Here is a 21,447-nt window from a genome sequence, read left to right on the forward strand (position 1 = left end):
ATTATTTTGTGCTGCAAGCAGCTCGCTAATAGATGAAACACGAACAGAACTTTTGTGAAAGAGCCATTGAACGTTTCTGAAAGTTAAGTAATGCGGGTATCAGTAACAAATTGTCAGTAACAATGATGACTTAACAGTTGAGTTCTGCTTTCGATGCATACCTAAACAGTATTTGTAGCTGAAAGGTAAACGTTAGTCATGAGTTGAGTATGGCTGTAGTGTAGTATGAATCTATGTATTTGTATGTAATGTATGAGTCTACATAATGGTGTTGCAATGTCAATGTCTGTATACCGTGTGTATGATTGTATGCGTATGTAAATGTCAAGCGTAAGATGAACGTGCATATCTCCAAAAATATATAAAATCTAACCAAATGTATCACACATTTACAGCAAGCATTCATCTCAATCATCAAACAAAACAAAAGCTATCAAATGGAATTTCAAACACAGATGTAACGAATCATATCATAAAAACAATCGCTGATAACTCGCTCAACTGGGCATGCTAGTTAATATAATAGTGTGCGTGGATAAAGGGAGGGTTACGAGCCCCAAAACGAACATTACCGCACTCAAAACTGAAAAATAAAATAAACCTTCTCGCAGTGTGTGTGCGACGTGCTATACTTACTTCTTTACCACATTGTTAGGCTTGATCGTTTGCGTGTTACGGTAGCGGTTAGTTTTCTTCCCATTACCAAAGCTTGGCTGCGCGGACGCGGCAGCCGGTGGCCCGACCGGTTCCTCGACCGTATCGGACCGCTCCTGCAGATCGTTGCTGTTGCTGTTGTCGTCCTTGCCGATGCGATTCTTGAGCCGGTTCTTGAACGCGCCCCCATTGAGTCCGGCTCCGGGACCGCTGAGACGGCGCGAAGGCCGCACCAAGCTGGAGCTTGGCTGGCTGGCGAAGAGATTCTCCAGCGGTAGCCCGGTGTCCTCCAACGCTTGCGAGTGCGACGGCGTGATGATCGAGGCCAGTTCCGGATTGTAGCGGGGCGTTTTGTTCGGGTTCGGGGCGGCCGTTTTCAGAATGCGAAGCGTTGGAGTGGGCTGGACCTTCGGTCCCGAAGCCGGCTTGGCGTTGGCGTTGGCGGGGGCGGCGTTGGCAGCGGCTGGGTTACCTTGAAATACATGAGAAGTGCTTTGTAGGACTTGGGCATATTTTCCTGAAATGTAGGTGCCGATGACGCTCGTTTCGTGGACGGTCGTGGCTCCGTCCTTGACTACGGTTCCACCGAGCTTGGTGACCAGGCCCGTCGGGCGGGGCTTCTTATTACCTCGTTTCGGTTTGGCTCTGGCCGTGGATGCCGACGAGGCGCTCGAAGTGGGGGTCGGTTTCAGATTCACCACTCGGTACGTTTCTTCCACGAATTCGGACGGCTGGCGGGACAAGAAATCGTACTCCGGTTCGGGGGCAATGTTGTTGCCGATTTGCAGCACTGGGGCTGGCTCGTCGTCTTCGTCTTCTTCGTCTTCCTGTGCGTCGTCATGGTCGGCTTCGTTCTCTTCTGTGATGTTCGAGAACTCGATTGGCGAGTGTTCCTTGTGCTGATGAGCTTCAATGGTAGGTTCTTCCGTGGTCTTTGGCTTGGGAGCTTCTACCAGGGCTGGCTTGGCTGGCTCCTCAACTTTGTGTTCTTCTTCTTCGTGTTCATCCTCTTCGTGTTCCTCCTCTTCGGGAGTTTCCTCTTTAGTCGGTTCTTCAGCGTGTTCTTCTTCTACTTGATCCGACTCATCCTCCTCTTGATGTTCTTCTTCTTCGTCATCCTCCTCTTCTTCATCTTGGACGACCTCAACTTTGGATTCAGGAGTGACGACTTCCTTTTCCGTGGTGACTTCAACCTTGGCTGCAACAACCTTGATGATTGGAGCCTGGGGTTTCACCACCTGGATTTTCGGTTCGGCCTTCTTCTCTTCTACGACAACCTCCGGTTCTTGTTCAGCCTTCACAGGGGTAACTTCAACGATCGAAACCTTCGGTTTAGGTTTGGTGATCGGTTTAGCCTTGGCCGGCGTCACCACCTTGGGCACAAACTTGACCGGAGTGTTGGGCTTGACAACGAAAGGTTTCGGCGTTTCGGCGATGACCTGGACGACACTGACCTTCTCCTTCGGTTGCACCGGCAAGATCACCGTCTTGCTGGGTTTGATCTCTTCGATGAGGGGCGCCGCTGGGGCTTGTGTGGTTGTTGGAGGAGGGGACGTCTCGATCACCGGTGGAGGAGCCGGTGTCGTCTTCGGGGGTTCTGCAATTGGAGGGTTAGACGAGGGTCTTGTGGAACTATGGATAAACTTACCAGTTACGGCTGCAGCTGCACTCTGTGGAGAGAAGATCATCACCGTGTTGCCGATGGTGGTTGTGAAGTCGAGGAATCCGTAAACGGTCTGGGTCACCAGGTAGCCGGGGTTGTTGACCTGAGTGGGGATGATGGCTGGTACCTCAGCATTCGGGTTGTAGACGGGGGCGTTGCCTGGGGTGTAGACAGCCGATTGGGCGAAGAGTGCTGGAAGAATGGGAAACAATGCATCAGACGACAGAGTTAAAAACAAAATACATTATTTGTGATGAAACTTCTCAAGTTAAGGAAAAGTGTCCAGAGAAAGAATAAAATTTTAATGCTCAAACTGTGGAAGTAACCGTTAGCCAAACTGCTAGATCTGCTGGTATTAGAAAGTTGTTGTATCACGTGCCCGGCAGATGAACGCCAGAAAAAAACTAGGTCATTTATTTGTCTAACAGTTTTGATTACGAATGTGATAGAAATGCCTTCTTCAGTCTCGACAAAATTCAAATACCGCTATTTGATCTTGTCCAACGTTTCGGTCACCTTTAGAACCTTCATCAAGGACTTTAAAATTGTTTATTAATTTTATTTGATAGATTAAATGACAGTATTGGAATTTTGTCGAGACCGAAAAGGCCATTTTCAAGTTTGTTTGTGTCAGACACGTTTCAACAGCTGATTCGTTGGTACTCGACAATTCGTGATCAAATTTCAATCTGTGTCCCCTCAGCATCAAAATTCCGACGTCGCATCGACGCCGGCAGTGCTAATACTTTACTCAAATATTGACGCCAACAATTTGCATCAATTTCATCATGCTGCACCCGGTGAAACACAAAAGTTCCTGATGTCGCTGAAGAAGCACCCGACGGCCGGCGTTTGGAACGGGGCAGATTTGCACCCGCCTGAACACGACTGACGACGACAACGGAGACATCGCCCAAACGATGCTACTTTCTTCGAAAAACAAACAATTGTTGTAATTCGACCAGGACATGCCGAGGATGCTCTTCCGCCAGAGTAATGAAGGCGTGGGTGGAAAGTCCCTAATGGGGCGCGGTAACCAGAGCTGCTTGCACTCTCGTTGTTAAACTGATGGAAGCATCAAATTTCAATAAATTTCCCTTCAATGAGATTGTTATGGTCTAATGTACTGGGGGAGTAGGGTAGGTGACGGGGGAATGGAAGAACTCCATCTTGGACAAATCTGGCACAAATTATCACGACACCATGCTATTATACCACACCAGTTCCATTCCATCGGACGACGACGGTGGCGTCGGGTAATCCAATATGCTCCCGAGCGGTGTGGGAAAATTGTCTTCCAGTGCATATGTGGTTTCTTCCCAAACAATGTCCGACCAGGTATGGATTTACGGGTGATTGGATGGTGTTTTTGAGGTTATTAAACAGTAAAATAAAAACTTCTAAATTTCTGAATTTCTGAATTTCGAATTTCTGAATTTCTGAATTTCTGAATTTCTGAGTTTCGGAATTTCTGAATTTCTGAATTTCTGAATTTCTGAATTTCTGAATTTCTGAATTTCTGAATTTCTGAATTTCTGAATTTCTGAATTTCTGAATTTCTGAATTTCTGAATTTCTGAATTTCTGAATTTCTGAATTTCTGAATTTCTGAATTTCTGAATTTCTGAATTTCTGAATTTCTGAATTTCTGAATTTCTGAATTTCTGAATTTCTGAATTTCTGAATTTCTGAATTTCTGAATTTCTGAATTTCTGAATTTCTGAATTTCTGAATTTCTGAATTTCGAAATTTCTGAATTTCTGAATTTCTAAATTTCTGAATTTCTGAATTTCTGAATTTCTGAATTTCAGAATTTCAGAATTTCTGAATTTCTGAATTTCTGAATTTCTGAATTTCTGAATTTCTGAATTTCTGAATTTCTGAATTTCTGAATTTCTGAATTTCTGAATTTCTGAATTTCTGAATTTCTGAATTTCTGAATTTCTGAATTTCTGAATTTCTGAATTTCTGAATTTCTGAATTTCTGAATTTCTGAATTTCTGAATTTCTGAATTTCTGAATTTCTGAATTTCTGAATTTCTGAATTTCTGAATTTCTGAATTTCTGAATTTCTGAATTTCTGAATTTCTGAATTTCTGAATTTCTGAATTTCTGAATTTCTGAATTTCTGAATTTCTGAATTTCTGAATTTCTGAATTTCTGAATTTCTGAATTTCTGAATTTCTAAATTTCTGGATTTCTGAATTTCTGAATTTCTGAATTTCTGAATTTCTGAATTTCTGAATTTCTGAATTTCTGAATTTCTGAATTTCTGAATTTCTGAATTTCTGAGCACTTCTAAGTATGAAGGAATAGAGAGATCGAATAACACGGAGAAAGCGTGGAGATCAAAGAGAACATACACTAAAAAAAACGAAGAATAGAAAAAAATGTTACAGGACTGAAGCAATAGTCAAAACAACAGACAGAAAAACATGGTGTCTGCAAATCTGGAAATCCACGTTACAAATCCGCCTCTGTATCATCTCCCAGTCATATGGAGAAACTAAGCAACGATACGTGGACGTTTCGAGGTCAAGAATGGTCGGAGAAAGATGTCGATAATAATAACGATAATGGCCAAAGACTAGACGACAATCGTCGATGGTCTTACTTTATCGGTCGTCGTCCTCCTCGTCGACGTCATAACCGGCCGGCGACTGCGACATGCTTCGTCCGAAAAGGATACGCTGCATAAAGGTACATACTGAACACGCTGACCGATACGAGCACCAACGACATCCTTCGTGTAAGAACATCAGGTGTTTCGCCCAAATGGCCCATTGTTAGCGAAGCCAATTTCCAATAATATCCCATTTACATTTCGAGCGGGTCTGGTTCTGGGCAGGTTGTAAACTATAGCTACAGCGGCAGCTGTACAAAACATGGTTTTGATTATACCTTAAGTTGTACCAAGCATGGGGATAACAGCTTTCTCTGAACGAGACGCGCGAAGCGAAATCTGGCAACACTGCCGCCCTATTCTGTTACCTCTGTTTGAGAGTAAATGTAATATCCGATTCAATTCAAACAAATTTACATAAATTCCCTTTTATTGCGTCCGACAACGATCTTTGCCCTTCAGCCAGTCATGGCTTTACAACATACACTGGAAGCCCTGGTCGTGCAGTCTGCAATTATCGTTTAACCGAACCCCATCAGTTTGTGGAAAACTTTTGCATTCATCAGCGTATGATAGTGTTTATCCAACTCTATAGGCCCACTTCCAATTTGTTCGGCCCGTCCTCCAAAAAGGTGGAAATCTTTCCAGTACTAGTCGTTGTCGTCGTCGTCAAACCGATGGCTGAGTTCGAGTTCGTGACCGATGTTGGTCTATATAGTTTCCAACAAACCACCACCCTGGCAAAACTTTCTCCACCTCGATCCTCGGATTGCTAAAGAGGTCCAATTAAATGCAAATTAACTTGGCAAAACTCTAATTAAACTTGAATTTTCAAAGCATTCTTTCGTTTATTTCAGTTTTCTCAATCATCGCCCGCCGTTCGCTCATTTGCGCAAGTTTGCGGAAACCGTTTCTGTAGAGCCAGGCTGGTGGAAATGGTGGTGAATTTTGTCTTTTTCGACGGGGTTAATCATGAATCGTTTGCCTAGACCATCCCCCCGAAAACCTTGCAGCAAACTTGCTCCAAGGACACAACCACCCAACCAGCAACCATGGGTAGTAGAACAGGCCCCCCGCCATTCATTGGTGATTGTTTTCAAACTAATTTGCAGCTAATTTGTCTTAGGAAAATTGGACGGGCGGTAGTAAATACCTAGTTTTGTCACGCAGGCGGTTTCAGTAGGACGAAAATTGTTAAGAGACGTTGCATGATTGGACGAATGTTCAACAAACTTACGGAAGATGAATGATTCTAGGATTTCAATTTCTTGAAAAAAAACATCGACTCAGATCACTATTTCGTAGTTACAGTCGAACCTCCATGAGTCGATGTTCTTTCCCAAAAGCTTCCCAAAGGATTTTTGTTCCACTACTCGATATTTCCTTGAGTCGATGGTGCCTTCAATATCGACTCATGGAGGTTTTACTGTAGTAAGATTCAAGCTCGGTTAGTAACCGTGTCGGACTCTGCTAACCAGCGATCGATGCGTTTCAACGTCTAGCGAGTATGGAACAGAATGATAAGCGGAGGTTTTACGAAACTGTCAAAAACATGCGGAGAAAAACAGCGCCTTCGTCCGTCATGTGCAACGACCGTGATGTACACTTGTTGATAGACAATACAATGGTGGCTCCCAGGAGGAGTGGGCACATCGAGAAATTATTGAATGTTGAGAACGGAAATATGATAGACAGAATTCAAATCGACGACGACGGACAGCCCATGGAACCCTCATCGCAAAACGAGGTCAAATCAACCGCTAGAGGGCTGAAGAACAAAATGGCTGCTGTAAAGGACAAGCTCTCGGTCAAGCTTCTCAAGCACGGTAGTGAGCAGCTGTATTAACTACTCTTACACTATGTTACATTGAAGACATGGGAAGAGAAAGAACTGCCTGCTAGTTGGTTGGATGACTGTATTAGCTTTCTATACAATAAAAGGCATCATTTGGAGAGCGCAAGTTACAGAGAAATAACACTTCTCAACTCAGCGTATATAATTTTGTTTGGAATTCTGTTTAACAGGCTTAAACTAATTGCGAAGTCTTCTATAGACGAATATCACACAGGTTTTCGTGAAGGTCGTTAAATAACGGCTCAAATGTTCACCCTGCGGTAGATTCTCGATTAATTTCGGGAGTACAACTTGCAGACCATCTGTTTATTGCTCTCAAGGCGGCGTAGAATTCAGTGAAGAGAAACGAGTTTATGGCAGATTATGATCGAAGATGGTTTTCCGGCGACGCTAATAGGACTGGTTCGTGCAAAGTAGGCTATTTCTTAAGAAATGTCTTCAAAGATTCATTTAGAATATCTTCATGTTTTTTTTCTGAAAATCTTTTGAAATTTTCAACAAGTATCCTTTTACGAAATTAAAAACAAAATCTCCAGGGATTCGCTAAAATGTACTACAACGATTTATTCAGAAAATCTTCCAGGAATTTCGCTACAAATTTCTAGGAATTCTTCCCTCTTAAATGGTCTATAGGTTGCTTCTAAAACTGCCGAATGAAATCCGTCACAAATTATTTGAGAGAAGTTCCATGTTTCCAGAAGCTTGGTGCGCATGTCGGGAACCCGGCAGATCAGAGCAGGGAGCGCTATAGGGAAGAAAGAGTAGGCAAAACACAAATCTACCGTAAAAAAGAAAAGAGAGCATGAGGAAAACGTGATTGCTCAGGCGCAAGAGAGTATGGAACAGAATGATATGCGGAGGTTTAACGAAGCTGTCAAATACGTGTGGAGAAGAACAGCGCCTCCGCCCGTCGTGTTGAACGACCGTGATGGACACTTGCTGATAGACAATACAATGGTGGCTCCAAGGAGGAGAGGGCACATCGAGAAATTATTGAATGGTGAGAACGGAAATATGACAGATAGAATTCAAATCAACGACGACGGACAGCCTGCGGAACCCTCAACGCTAGACGAGGTCAAGACAACCGTTAGAGGGCTGCAGAACAACATGACTGCTGTAAAGGATAAGCTCTCGGTCGAGCTTCTCAAGCTCGGTAGTGAGCAGCTGTATTAACAACTCTTACACCATGTTATATCGAGGACATAGAAAGAGAAAGAACTGCCTGCTAGTAGGGTGGATGACCGCATTTGCCCCCTATACAATAAAAGGCATCATTTGGATTGCGCAAATTACGGAGGAATAACGCTTTTCAATTCAATGATCAAAAATTTGTTCGGAATTCTGTTTAACATACTGAAACCAACAGCTTTACGTGAAGGTCGTTCAATAACGGCTCAAATGTTCACCCTGTGGCAGATTTTCGATTAATTTCAGGAGTACACTTATTATCCCTCATAACACTCATAGTTCCTTCTGAATTTCTTCAAAGTTTTTTTTAAAGAATATCCCAGAAATTAATTAAAACCCTTTCTTATAAAACCTTTCTTGGATTCCCTCCGGAATTTCTCCATGGATTCCGTTGGAAAATCTTCAAAAAATAAAATCAGAAAGTCTTCTATGGATTCCTCTTGAAAGATTTTTGTGGAACATCTACCATGCATTTCTTCAACAATTACTCTAGAATTTTCTGCAGAACTAGCTCTGGATAGGATTCTCCAAAAAATTATCTCGGACCCGAATGACTTCCATTCAGTTAAAGGGTCCTTAAAATAAATTAATAATAATAATAAAAAATTATCTAAGAACTCCTCTAAAAAACTTCCATGGGTTTCCATAAGTTCATTCAAAACGTCGGACGAGAAGTCTTTCAGGAAATCATCCTCGGATTTCTACGGAAATGCTTTCAGCGATCTCTTCAGAAAATCAAAAGTTTTGAATTCCTCCAGAAAATTCTCAACGGATGTCTCTAGATTCCTTTAGGATTTTTTCCACAGTTTTCTTCATAAGTTTTTAACGTAGATTTCATCAGAAATTCTCAATGATAAATCTTCATAAATCATTCATGGATTTTATCCCATTTTTGTTTTTCAGAAATCCCTTCGAGAATTTTTTTGAAAAAATTATCCAGAATTTTTTTATTAAGGTTTTTTTATGTTAATCCCGAAAATCTTCTAGGGATTATTTCAGAAAATCTTCTAAGGATTCACTATGAAAATCTTTCGGAAATTTCTCCAGGGATTCTTTTATGAATTTGTACAGGGATTGCTTCAGACATGATTTCAAAGATTCTTTCATAAATTTTACCAGTGTCTTTTTTTTCTAAAAATCTTTCAGATATTCATTCAGAAATCCATAACGTATTTCTTAGGAAAAAAAAGCAGAAATTTCTTCAGAAATTGTTATAAGAATTCCATTGATAATACCCGCCAGTATATGTTTAGAAACTTCTACAGTGATTCATCCAGCAAAATCCTGCAGGAATTCCTACAGAGCTTCTTTCAAGATTTCCTCTAGATAATTCCCCATATACTTCACCAGAAATTTCTCCGGCATTCTTTTTGAGGAATATTTTAAGAATTTCACCGCGAATTCTTTGAGAAAATTTTCCAGGAAATTCTTTGGATATATCTCAAGAGTTATGTTTTTTTTCAAGTATTTCAACAGATATTCCTTCAAAAATATGTTCACAAATTGTTTCAGAAATACTTTTAGAAATGCTTCCAGGAATCAGAAAATCAAATGTTTGGAATTTATCTAGATATTTCTCCTCAAATTCCTATAATAATTCTACCACAGACTCCTTTGGTTAATTTAATTCAAGGATGTCTTCAGAAACTTTCTTGAAGATTACCTAGTAAACAGAATTACCAGGTTTTTTTTTTTTTGAAAAATCTTTCATAGATTCATTCAGAAACCCTTAACCTTTTTCTTAAGAAAACAAGCATAAATTGCTCTAAGAGTTCCATTGATAGTTCCTACAGGAATTTCTCCAGAGATTCTTTCGAGATTTCTTCCAGATAATTATCCATGTATTTCACCAAAAATTTCTCCGGCATTCCTTTTCATGATAATTTTGTGAATTTCGCCGTAAATTCCTTGAAAAATTTATCCTAAAAGGTTTTCTAGGAATTTCTGAAGAATTCCTTTAGAGATATCTCAAGAGTTATTTTTGCATTATACCTACAGATATTCATCAGAAGTATGTCCACAAATTACTTTAGAAATACTTTCAGAAATACATTCGACGATTCCTTCAGAAAATAAAAAAATCAGAATTCATCCTGAAATTTCTCCTTAAATTTCTTTTGAAAACCCACCAAAGACTTCTTTGGGGAAATTTATATCAAGGATTTCTTCAAAAATTTTTTAGAAGATTGCCTAATAAACTTTTCTGTGGATTCCACATAGGGCATTTCCAAGAAATTTCTCCAGGTACAAGTATTCCGCTGGAAAGTTTTTCCCAGGGTTTTTGATATTCCTCTAGAGATTTATGCTAAAATACTTCTTGAGATTACTACAGAAATTGTACAGGAAATTTCTTCAAAAATTACTTCGGATATTCTTTCCAAAATTCTCGCTAGGATATGGGCATTTGTTTTTATTACCGTACGGGATTAAGCTGAAGCATCCCAGATTTTCATGAAACTTTTTCTACAGGCAGGGCTCATGGATATATGAACAAAAAAAAAATTGAGAAAAATTCAGGGTCGCCTATTGCCCGGAAAAATCAGGCGGAATTTTTTTGTTTTCCCCTGACACTACTTACTTTGAAAAATCATCACTCAAGAACGAAGCATCATAGGAGCAAAGTTTGTTTTAGAAAATGAAAGCAAATTTTCTCAGAAATCCAAATAAAATGAACTGGAAAAAGTTTTCCACAAAATTTCCCACAGTTGTGAAAATTCGTAAAAAAATCCGGAAAAACAATGCCCGAACTCGTAAACAAATATCCAAAAATATATTTTTTGAGAAGATTATTCCATAAGCTTAAATCGCTAAAACTTTTGGAATGCACTTTTTTTTTCGTTCCTGAGTTATGACCAAATTTGTTGAAAAATGTCCAAATGTGTCATATAAGCCATTTCTTTGAAAAATCATAACTAAAGAACGAAGCATCGTAGAAACGAAGCTTTTTTCAGAAAATGAAAGAAAAATTTATAAGGAATCAAAAAAAAAATATGAAAAGGAAAAAGTTTTCCACAAAATTTTCCACCGCTGAGGAAATTCACAAAGAAAAGCCGGAAAAACTGTGCCGGAACTTGCGGGAAATTTTCAAAAAAATATTTTTGAAAAGGTAGTTTTATGAGCTTTGACAGCTGAATTTTTTGGAATACACTTGTTTTTCGTTTTTGAGTTATGGCCAATTATGTGAAAATGACCATATAATATATGCGTGCATGATTATTTTCACAAAATTTGCTTTCATTTTCATTAAAAAACTTTATTTCTACGATGCTTCGTTCTTGAGTTATAATTTTTCAAAGAAAAGGCTTAAATGATACAATTGGACATTTTTCAACAAAATTTGTCAGAATTGGTGCATTCCAGAAATTCCAGCGATTAAAGCTTATGGAATAACCTTCTCATTTTTTTTAATTTTCCACGAGTTCGGGTATTGTTTTTCCGGCTATTCATCACGAATTTTCTCATCTGTGGAAAATTTCGTGGTAAACTTTTTCCAGCTCGGTTTTTTTGTATTTCTGAGAAAATTTGCTTTCATTTTCCAAAACAAACTTTGTTTCTATGATGCTTCGTTCTTGAGTTATGATTTTTTTAAGTAAGTAGTGTCAGGGGAAAACAAAGAATTTCCAACTGAGTTTGCCGGAAATGCGACCCTGATTTTTTCTCAATTTTGTTTTTGTTCATATATTCATGAGCACAGCCTATGAAAAAAAAATCATGAAAATCTGAGACCCTTCGGCCCAATTTGTAAGATAATAAAAAAAATGCCCTTATCTCTAATATTCTGTCAGAGGTTTTTTTCAAAAATATTTTCAAAAACTTCTTTAGCGTTTGAGGGATTTCTTTAAAAAAAATCACTCTGGGATTTCTTCAACAGTTCTCTCATGGAGATCTGCAGAAATTCATCGAAACATTTCTTTAAAAAATCCCACTGAGAGAATTTTTCGGAAACTCTTCCAAAGGTTTCTCCAAAAATTCAATGAGAGATTCCTTTTGAAATTGCCTAAGAAATTTCTACACGATAGTTTCTCTGGCTCCTGTCCCAGGTAACAATTTGATGCTGTACAAACGTTTTTTCAAACTTTTTTCAAGGCAAGCAAAAGCAGCCTTTATTTGAACAAAAGCTGAGCACAAGAGCTAAAATCCTTTGTTCAGCTCCTAAACATCTAAATATGGAGATTTCTTCCAATCTTTAGCTGATTTTGAGTTCATTGAAAGGCTTATTTAAGGCTCAATAGCATAGCATAGCATAGCATAGCATGAATACTTGCACAAATCTTGGATGGAGTTGCAAAGTTGAATATTTCCATTGACATTGCTGATGTCGCTACTATCTACAATGTCATAGATTCACTCAGCTCCACACACCTGGCCAAGTCCTTGCAAGCATTTATAAATCCCTTCCTCAACTTAGAAAGAGCCCAGAACTGAAGCATCTTCCAATAGATGAAAGGATGTTGAAAATAGCGAATTTTCAACTTATATGCAGTTATAAAATAAATATACTGAAGTAAAATTATTTATAAATAAATAATATTGGAAAGATCTCACCAATTGTTGTGGGGTTTTTGTGGTACCATGCCGATCATCTAATTGTCTTGATTAATGTTCTTCTCTGTAAAGAACAACACAATACTGAACACTAAACACCCGCGCATCTATTATTTTGATTTTCACTCGAGACAATAGCGAACGCAATCGATTATGCTGCCATACTCACTCTTTACAGGAGCGATGCATGCACAGCAAAGAACAACACAATACTCAGCAAAGAACAACACAATACTGAACACTAAACACCCGCGCATCTATTGTTTTGATTTTCACTCGAGACAATAGCGAACGCAATCGATTATGCTGCCATACTCACTCTTTACAGGAGCGATGCATGCACAGCAAAGAACAACACAATACTCAGCAAAGAACAACACAATACTGAACACTAAACACCCGCGCATCTATTGTTTTGATTTTCACTCGAGACAATAGCGAACGCAATCGATTATGCTGCCATACTCACTCTTTACAGGAGCGATGCATGCACAGCAAAGAACAACACAATACTCAGCAAAGAACAACACAATACTGAACACTAAACACCCGCGCATCTATTGTTTTGATTTTCACTGGAGACAATAGCGAACGCGATCGATTATGCTGCCATACTCACTCTTTACAGGAGCGATGCATGCACAGAAAAGAACAACACAATACTGAACACTAAACACCCGCGCATCTATTGTTTTGATTTTCACTGGAGACAATAGCGAACGCAATCGATTATGCTGCCATTTTCACCCCTTACAGGAGCGATGCATGCACAGCAAAGAACAACACAATACTGAACACTAAACACCCGCGCATCTATTGTTTTGATTTTCCCTCGAGACAATAGCGAACGCAATCGATTATGCTGCCATACTCACTCTTTACAGGAGCGATGCATGCACAGCAAAGAACAACACAATACTCAGCAAAGAACAACACAATACTGAACACTAAACACCCGCGCATCTATTGTTTTGATTTTCACTGGAGACAATAGCGAACGCGATCGATTATGCTGCCATACTCACTCTTTACAGGAGCGATGCATGCACAGAAAAGAACAACACAATACTGAACACTAAACACCCGCGCATCTATTGTTTTGATTTTCACTCGAGACAATAGCGAACGCAATCGATTATGCTGCCATACTCACTCTTTACAGGAGCGATGCATGCACAGCAAAGAACAACACAATACTGAACACTAAACACCCGCGCATCTATTGTTTTGATTTTCCCTCGAGACAATAGCGAACGCAATCGATTATGCTGCCATACTCACTCTTTACAGGAGCGATGCATGCACAGCAAAGAACAACACAATACTCAGCAAAGAACAACACAATACTGAACACTAAACACCCGCGCATCTATTGTTTTGATTTTCACTGGAGACAATAGCGAACGCAATCGATTATGCTGCCATACTCACTCTTTACAGGAGCGATGCATGCACAGCAAAGAACAACACAATACTCAGCAAAGAACAACACAATACTGAACACTAAACACCCGCGCATCTATTGTTTTGATTTTCACTGGAGACAATAGCGAACGCGATCGATTATGCTGCCATACTCACTCTTTACAGGAGCGATGCATGCACAGAAAAGAACAACACAATACTGAACACTAAACACCCGCGCATCTATTGTTTTGATTTTCACTGGAGACAATAGCGAACGCAATCGATTATGCTGCCATTTTCACCCCTTACAGGAGCGATGCATGCACAGCAAAGAACAACACAATACTGAACACTAAACACCCGCGCATCTATTGTTTTGATTTTCCCTCGAGACAATAGCGAACGCAATCGATTATGCTGCCATACTCACTCTTTACAGGAGCGATGCATGCACAGCAAAGAACAACACAATACTCAGCAAAGAACAACACAATACTGAACACTAAACACCCGCGCATCTATTGTTTTGATTTTCACTCGAGACAATAGCGAACGCAATCGATTATGCTGCCATACTCACTCTTTACAGGAGCGATGCATGCACAGCAAAGAACAACACAATACTGAACACTAAACACCCGCGCATCTATTGTTTTGATTTTCCCTCGAGACAATAGCGAACGCAATCGATTATGCTGCCATACTCACTCTTTACAGGAGCGATGCATGCACAGCAAAGAACAACACAATACTCAGCAAAGAACAACACAATACTGAACACTAAACACCCGCGCATCTATTGTTTTGATTTTCACTGGAGACAATAGCGAACGCAATCGATTATGCTGCCATACTCACTCTTTACAGGAGCGATGCATGCACAGCAAAGAACAACACAATACTGAACACTAAACACCCGCGCATCTATTGTTTTGATTTTCCCTCGAGACAATAGCGAACGCAATCGATTATGCTGCCATACTCACTCTTTACAGGAGCGATGCATGCACAGCAAAGAACAACACAATACTCAGCAAAGAACAACACAATACTGAACACTAAACACCCGCGCATCTATTGTTTTGATTTTCACTGGAGACAATAGCGAACGCAATCGATTATGCTGCCATTTTCACCCCTTACAGGAGCGATGCATGCACAGCAAAGAACAACACAATATGGCTTATTTAAGGCTCAATATGCGCATAATGAGTAATCAATATGTTTCATTTATTTTGAATAAAAAAACACTTTCGTAAGCATTGTTTACCATTTGCGGCTTTCTATTTCCAGAATAGATGTATGTATAGGAATGTAAAAATAATCTATGGGAAAACTGGGAATTGAACTCGGACCTTCTGATTTATAGTCGTTACTTACCTTAGCACCTACACCACCCACAATTGTATACATCTGCTCGAAATTGAGAGCATTATTTGTTGTGTCTGAAATATTATGACCATAAGTTGAACTAAGCCTGTATTAAGGCTGAAGAAGCTATGTGGATTCTACGAAAACATTGTCCATTACCCAAGTCAGCTGTCGAAAATTATTTGATTAAAGATTGAACAACAGATGATTTATTATGCATGCTGGTATCTGTTTTGAAGCTGGTTACACAAATTAATAATTTTCTATTCAACTTGATATTCAGCCATTCATGTATTGCTGATTAAGGAGGTTGAACAAGCCTTATTTCAGACCAATATTCAGCTATCATTGTATTCAGTCACTGAAACCATTAACCAGTCAATGTTAGGCTAATGCTCTCACTGTTCAGCGTTCATTGTTACTAGGAGTGGCTCCGTCAGAAATATCTACTGGGGTTCCCACGAAGATTAATGTAGGAACTGTTTCAGATATTTAAACAGGGATTATTTTTCCTGAAGTTCTTTCAGAAAGTTCACCAAAAATACTTGAAAGTATTCCTGGAGGAACCTCTGAAAGAAATTCTGAAGAAATCCCTGGAAGATTTTTTGAAGAAATCCCGTGTAAAAAAAACTCTTTGCTATAACTTTGGAGCTTCCTAGAGAAAAATTAAAAAAAAAATCTGAAGTGATTACCAGCCATACATACCTGGAAGAGTCCCTAAAGAAACTACTTAAAATACCGCCTCAATTCCCAGAAAAAAAAAACTTGGGGAGCTCTTAAATTAATTTCAAGGAAAAATTGCTTGAGATATTTATGGAAGCAAATCTGCAGACGTCTCTGGCAAGATGTTAGGATTTTCGCACCAGGATGGCGTAGTGCACGTTCAGCATGCCTGTCTGGGTCATATTGACCCCAGCATCCTAATAGGGCGTAAAATGTCTGAGAAAGATACTGTAGGAGTTTCGGTGAAATCCTTAGATGAACTTCTGGAGGAAATTCATAAAAGAATTCTTTTACAATTTCTTCAAGAATAATGTCATAAGAATCTCTGAAGAAAAATTTCTGAAGGAAAAATTTCTGGAGGAAATCTTGCCGAAACAAAAAAAAACATCCTGGAAAAATGTTTTAGAGAACTTCTGAATGATTTTTTGCAATTTTGAAAAGATCTTTGAAAGGACCTTTGAAAGGACCTGAGAACCACAAGGACTGGACATTTCTTCATAAATTCTTAAAAAATTCCGAGTAATATATTCTAGAGTAATTTCTGCAGGAATTGTTGAGAGAATCTTTGGAAGCATCACCGGAACAAAAAGGATGAAAGAATCCCTGAAGTATGGTCTGGGTAAACCCTGAGCAATCATTTGAGAAACTTCTGAAGAGACTTTCGGAATCTTTTGGAAAGTTTTCAGAGGAAATTTTAAATAAATGTCTGATGGAATATCTGAATATATGGAATAAGAACTGAAGAGAATTTTGAAGCAATTTCAGCGTAAAAAAATTAGCATCCTTAAGAAACTCCCTTAAACAATTTTTGATTGAATCTTTGAAATTATCTCCGAATCTCTGTCAAAAATTGCTCCTGGAATTTTACCTGCTGAAGAAATCATTGAGGGAACTTTTTGAGAAATGCTTGAGGAATTTGTGGGAGAATTGTGATAATTTTTCTGTGAGAAATTCCTACAGAAATGTTTAAAGAAATACATGAATGGATACATACATGAGCTTTCATAGCATTTCTTGCAGGAATTTCCTAAATAATTGCTGAAGGAATTCTAGGAAGACTTTTTGAACAAAGTTCTGAAGTTTGGAGATGAATCTTTTGATAAAATTTTTGAGAAAATGGGGGAGAATCGACTGTATTCTGTGCAACTCGGATTTGGTGCCAACGCAGTCTTGTTGAATCAAAACGAGTTGTTATCTAACCCGACACTTCGGATGGTGTCTTCTTCAGGGAAAAGATACCATTTATTGTTTTTTGTTCAATTTGATTTTGTCTAATTCTGGTGGTGAAAAGATATGTACCAACAATTTCACCACCCGACAGTTGGAATTAGACAAAATCACATTGAACAAAAAACGAAAAAAGGCATCTTTTCCCTGAAGAAGACACCATCCAAAGTGTCGGGTTAGATAACAACTCGTTTTGATTCAACAAGACTGCGTAGCCGTCAAATTCGAGTTTCTTGAGAAACTTTTGAGGAAGACTCATAGAAAATTCCAGGAGAAGTTCCAGAAATAATATCAGAAGTTTTCCTGTAAATTTTTGTTTATTGTAGGAGATCCAGCAAAAAAATCCTTTTTACACAAATCCAGGAAAAATTTTGATAAGTTTTAATAATGGATCCAAAATCATGGAATTCTTGAACAGAAGAAGAATAAAAAGAAGAAGAAGAAGATGAAGAAGAAGAAACAAGACTGAAAGCAAGTATGTAAAGATTTGCAAACAAGTAATTATCGAATTTTTCTGCATTTTTTTTCCAAAGTCATCGTACCAGTATGTATGATTGCAATCCATCTGATATAACATCTCGATGAAAAATTCCCCAACCCTCAAGATAAACTTTCGCACTCCGTTCGCAGCGAATACAGCAAGTGCAACAAGAAGTAACTGGTACGCCATGAGATGCAGCAAGGCAGGAGCAGCCAATTTTCTTTTCGTTTGCATAAATCAACAAACTTTACACAAACAATTGATGAGAATTTGCTAATCAATCTTCCCGTTCCCGTTCCTGTCCTGGGACAGCATCATCCATCCTGTGTGATGGCGATGACGATGGGAGGTCACCCATCCGGAGCCGTGGTGAAGCGTGGTAGGGAAATAATTTCAATCAACTCAGGGGATGCACTGCACACCGAATGAACGACGAATGCGACGCAGAGTTTTTGGGCAAGCAGCAGCCAAGTGACGAAAGTTTATCCTGAGGACGAAATCGGAAATTCGGGTGGGTTGTGGTGCTACTGACTGGCTGTGTTGTTGATTCAACTTATTTCCAACAACAGAAGTTGGGGAAGCCGGGTTGAATTGCGCACTTGGAAACATTCAAACGATGGCCATTCCATGAGTCTTAAAGTTGAAGCCAACTGAAGACCCAAAAGACAGTTTGGAACCGTTTCCTTAGAAAATGTATTTTACCTGATTCCCTCTCAGTGCGACTGCTGGTAGCAACAGCCAGCAGTAGTGGTAGAGATGCAGTAGCATCCATCCACGGGGGAACCAATCGAAAGTGTCGGAAATTGGTGTTTCAACAGAAAACTTTGTCTGATGGGATCGGTCGTTACCTACGCTAGAACTTTGATTTCGGTTGGTGGCACTTCCAGTAGAAACCGGCGGCAGCAGCACCACAGGTAGTTGGAATAGTACTGATTTGGGGATCGAAATGTTGGTATCTGGGGGAGACTTGGATTGATTCAGTAAATGGAAGAAGTATTTGCTGAAGATTTTGCGTTTTAATGAGAAATTCAATTGAGGACGGAAACTCGGGGAGTTTAAATTAACTCAATAAGAAATATGGATTAGATTAAATAAGCAAATTTATCTTGACATGCAAATTTATCGGTCACCGCAGAATCACTGAACTGAGTTATTATAATAGGTTTTCATAGGGTCTGGTATTTTCAACTTGGTGAAAAATTGTTCTAGACAAGATCTTGCATCTGTATAACAACATCAGCACCAAGGAAGAAAATGATGATTCATACAAGAAATATTCCAAAGATTTCTTCAGAATGATTTTTTCAGAAATTTTCGAAGGTTTTATCAGGACTTAGTCCTCTTAGGAATTCTTCAACAATACCTCCGAGAACTTTTGTAGTAATATCCCCTGATTTCCTTCAAAAATACTCCAATGATTCTTTCAGAAGCATCTCCTGGATTTGTTCAACAGTTATTACGAGTATTCCTCCGAGACTTCATCCAAGGAAACCAACGAAAAAATCCCTACCAATTCCTCAAGGGTTTTTCTATCCCTGCATGTGTTTTAAAGTAATTTTCACCCAACCCGTGCACTACGTCAGTGGACTGTTGCAAACGTGATGCATTTAAAAGATTAAGGAGTTCCTAACAAATTCGAAAAACAAATCCATCAGTAAATTCTCCAAGGGTTTTCTCAAGAATTCATCATCAATTGATTCCATCTGGTAAAATTTGTAAGTATCACTTCAAAAATATCTTCAATTTTTGTGATTGCAAGGTATAGCATAATTCTTTATAGCCTTTTGGAAATATTTCTCTTTTCGATCATATATTTTTGCAAAAATTTAATAAAAACCGTTACTTTAGGACCTTGTGGTGTCCTTGAACGATAATAAAGATAATAAAAATCTTTCGAAAAATATCTGGAGGAGTCTCTAAAATGTTTTTATGTCTGAAGGGAACTTATTGGAGAAAGTTTTATAGGAACACCTGGTGGATTTTCTAAACGAGTCCTTTACATACTTCCTGGAGGAATCCTGTAGGTGTTTCTGAAGAAAGACTTTTTGAAGTAACACTTGAAGAAATTCTAAGAGCAATTATTGAAGGATTCCCTCGAGGAATTTCTTACGGCATCCTTGGGAGAATTTTTGATAAAATTTGAAGGATATTAATAAAGAATTCCTGGAGTAATTTCTGAAGGAATCCTAGAATTGTTTTCTAACTAGGCACAAGTAGGAAATTCCTATACTCTATTGGACTCTTTGGATAAGTTTATGGAGGAGTTCTTGAACCAAGTTTTACATAAAGCTCAGAAAAAAAAATCCTAAAAGCTGCTCTGGGTAAATTACTTAAGAAATCCCCGGGGAATTTTCTTGGAGGCATTTCTGTAGAAATCCACGAAAAAATCAAAATAAACCGGATTTTTGTAAGGAATTTCTGGAATAATTTCTGCCATGCTTCGGAATTTCATGTTAATAGAATTTCTAAACAAATCTTTGGGAGGTTTCCTTAGGAAATACACGGAGAAACTTCTGATGGAATCGTAGTAGAATGTTTTGAAGAAATTCCATGAAAGATTTTCCTTAAAAAATACGAGCAGGATTTTCTGAAAGAGCCAATAATGGAGGACTGAGGAAATCTTTATAGAAGGTTTCTCAGAGAATCCTTGAAGAAATTTATGAAGAAATCTGTAAGAGAATTTCTGATGAAGCCTCTCAAGAATTTTAAGATTGATGCTCTGAAGGGATTTCGGAAAAAAGTTGCTGGCGATCCTTCCGAGACTTCTGCGAGTTATTCCTGGTATTTCTACCAACGTTTCTCCTAGCATTTCTGCGGTAGTTCTTCCAGGGATTTCTTCCAAAGGTTCTCGGGAGATCCCTATTGATGACCCCAACAGGGATTTTTCCCAAAGAATTTTCCGGGTTTAGACCAGATTTCTTCCGTAGTTCCTCTGAAAACAACTTTCGAAGGTTTCCAGAGTTCCTCACGATATTACTACCCAAAATTACTCCCTAAGGTTTTGATTTTTCAAGATGTCTCAGGTCTTCTCTGAATTTCTTCGCTTGCGACTTCTCCAGTACTTCTTCTCGGAATTTCTTGCGAGATGCAACCATGATTTCGTCCGAAAGTGCACTGGAAATTTTTAACAAAGGAATTTCGTAGGTCATAACTCCTGGAAAGTCCGGACAAGTACTCTCAGAGTTGTTAATATAAAAATCCTAAAAAGAACACCCAAAGCAATCCCCGGGCAATATTCGGTAAGGATTCTGGGAACAACTCTGAGAGCAATTTTGAGAAAATCACCAAGAGAAATCTCAGGATGATCACAGTAAGAAATCTCGAAAACAACCACGAAGAAAAGAGAAGAAAAACCATTGAAAAAAATCATGAGCAGTGTAGGTAAATACTCAAATTCTCAAATCTCTTGGTTGAGTTTTTTCACGCGCGATTCTTGACTCGCCAAACTCACCACCGAAAAAATCATGCATGAGTTAACTCGTGATTTCACTCATTGCTTTATTTCTTGGTGTTCTTATTATTTACATCGAAGCTTTATGGATTATATGATAGAACAAACGGAAATCTTGCGTACAATAACATTGAATGTTGTTCAAATTGATTTAGAATCGTTTTACAGGCGAACGAGATTTCGGCGCTTGACTCGTGAGAGCGAGATTTTGCATGAAAATCTCGCGCGTGAGAAAATGAATCAGAATCGCGCGCGAG

General features: G+C 39.0%; 1 protein-coding gene across 4 annotated transcripts in view; it reads right to left on the reverse strand.

The window, feature by feature from the left end:
* LOC109403341 (cell surface glycoprotein 1) overlaps positions 1-21,447 on the reverse strand; it is a 168,622-nt gene that overhangs the window by 24,270 nt on the left and 122,905 nt on the right. For 3 of the 4 annotated variants that reach the window (XM_062856335.1, XM_062856334.1, XM_029875710.2), the window contains exons 4-5: positions 2,303-2,509; positions 637-2,251 (exon numbers count right to left, since the gene is read on the reverse strand). In XM_062856335.1, the coding sequence (XP_062712319.1) occupies positions 637-2,251; positions 2,303-2,509 (1,822 nt within the window). The remainder of the gene's footprint in view (positions 1-636; positions 2,252-2,302; positions 2,510-21,447) is intronic. The other variant, XM_029875711.2, reaches the window with a different exon arrangement.

The sequence above is a fragment of the Aedes albopictus genome, chromosome 3, assembly GCF_035046485.1.
Source record: "Aedes albopictus strain Foshan chromosome 3, AalbF5, whole genome shotgun sequence".
Classification (NCBI taxonomy): Eukaryota; Metazoa; Arthropoda; class Insecta; order Diptera; family Culicidae; genus Aedes; species Aedes albopictus.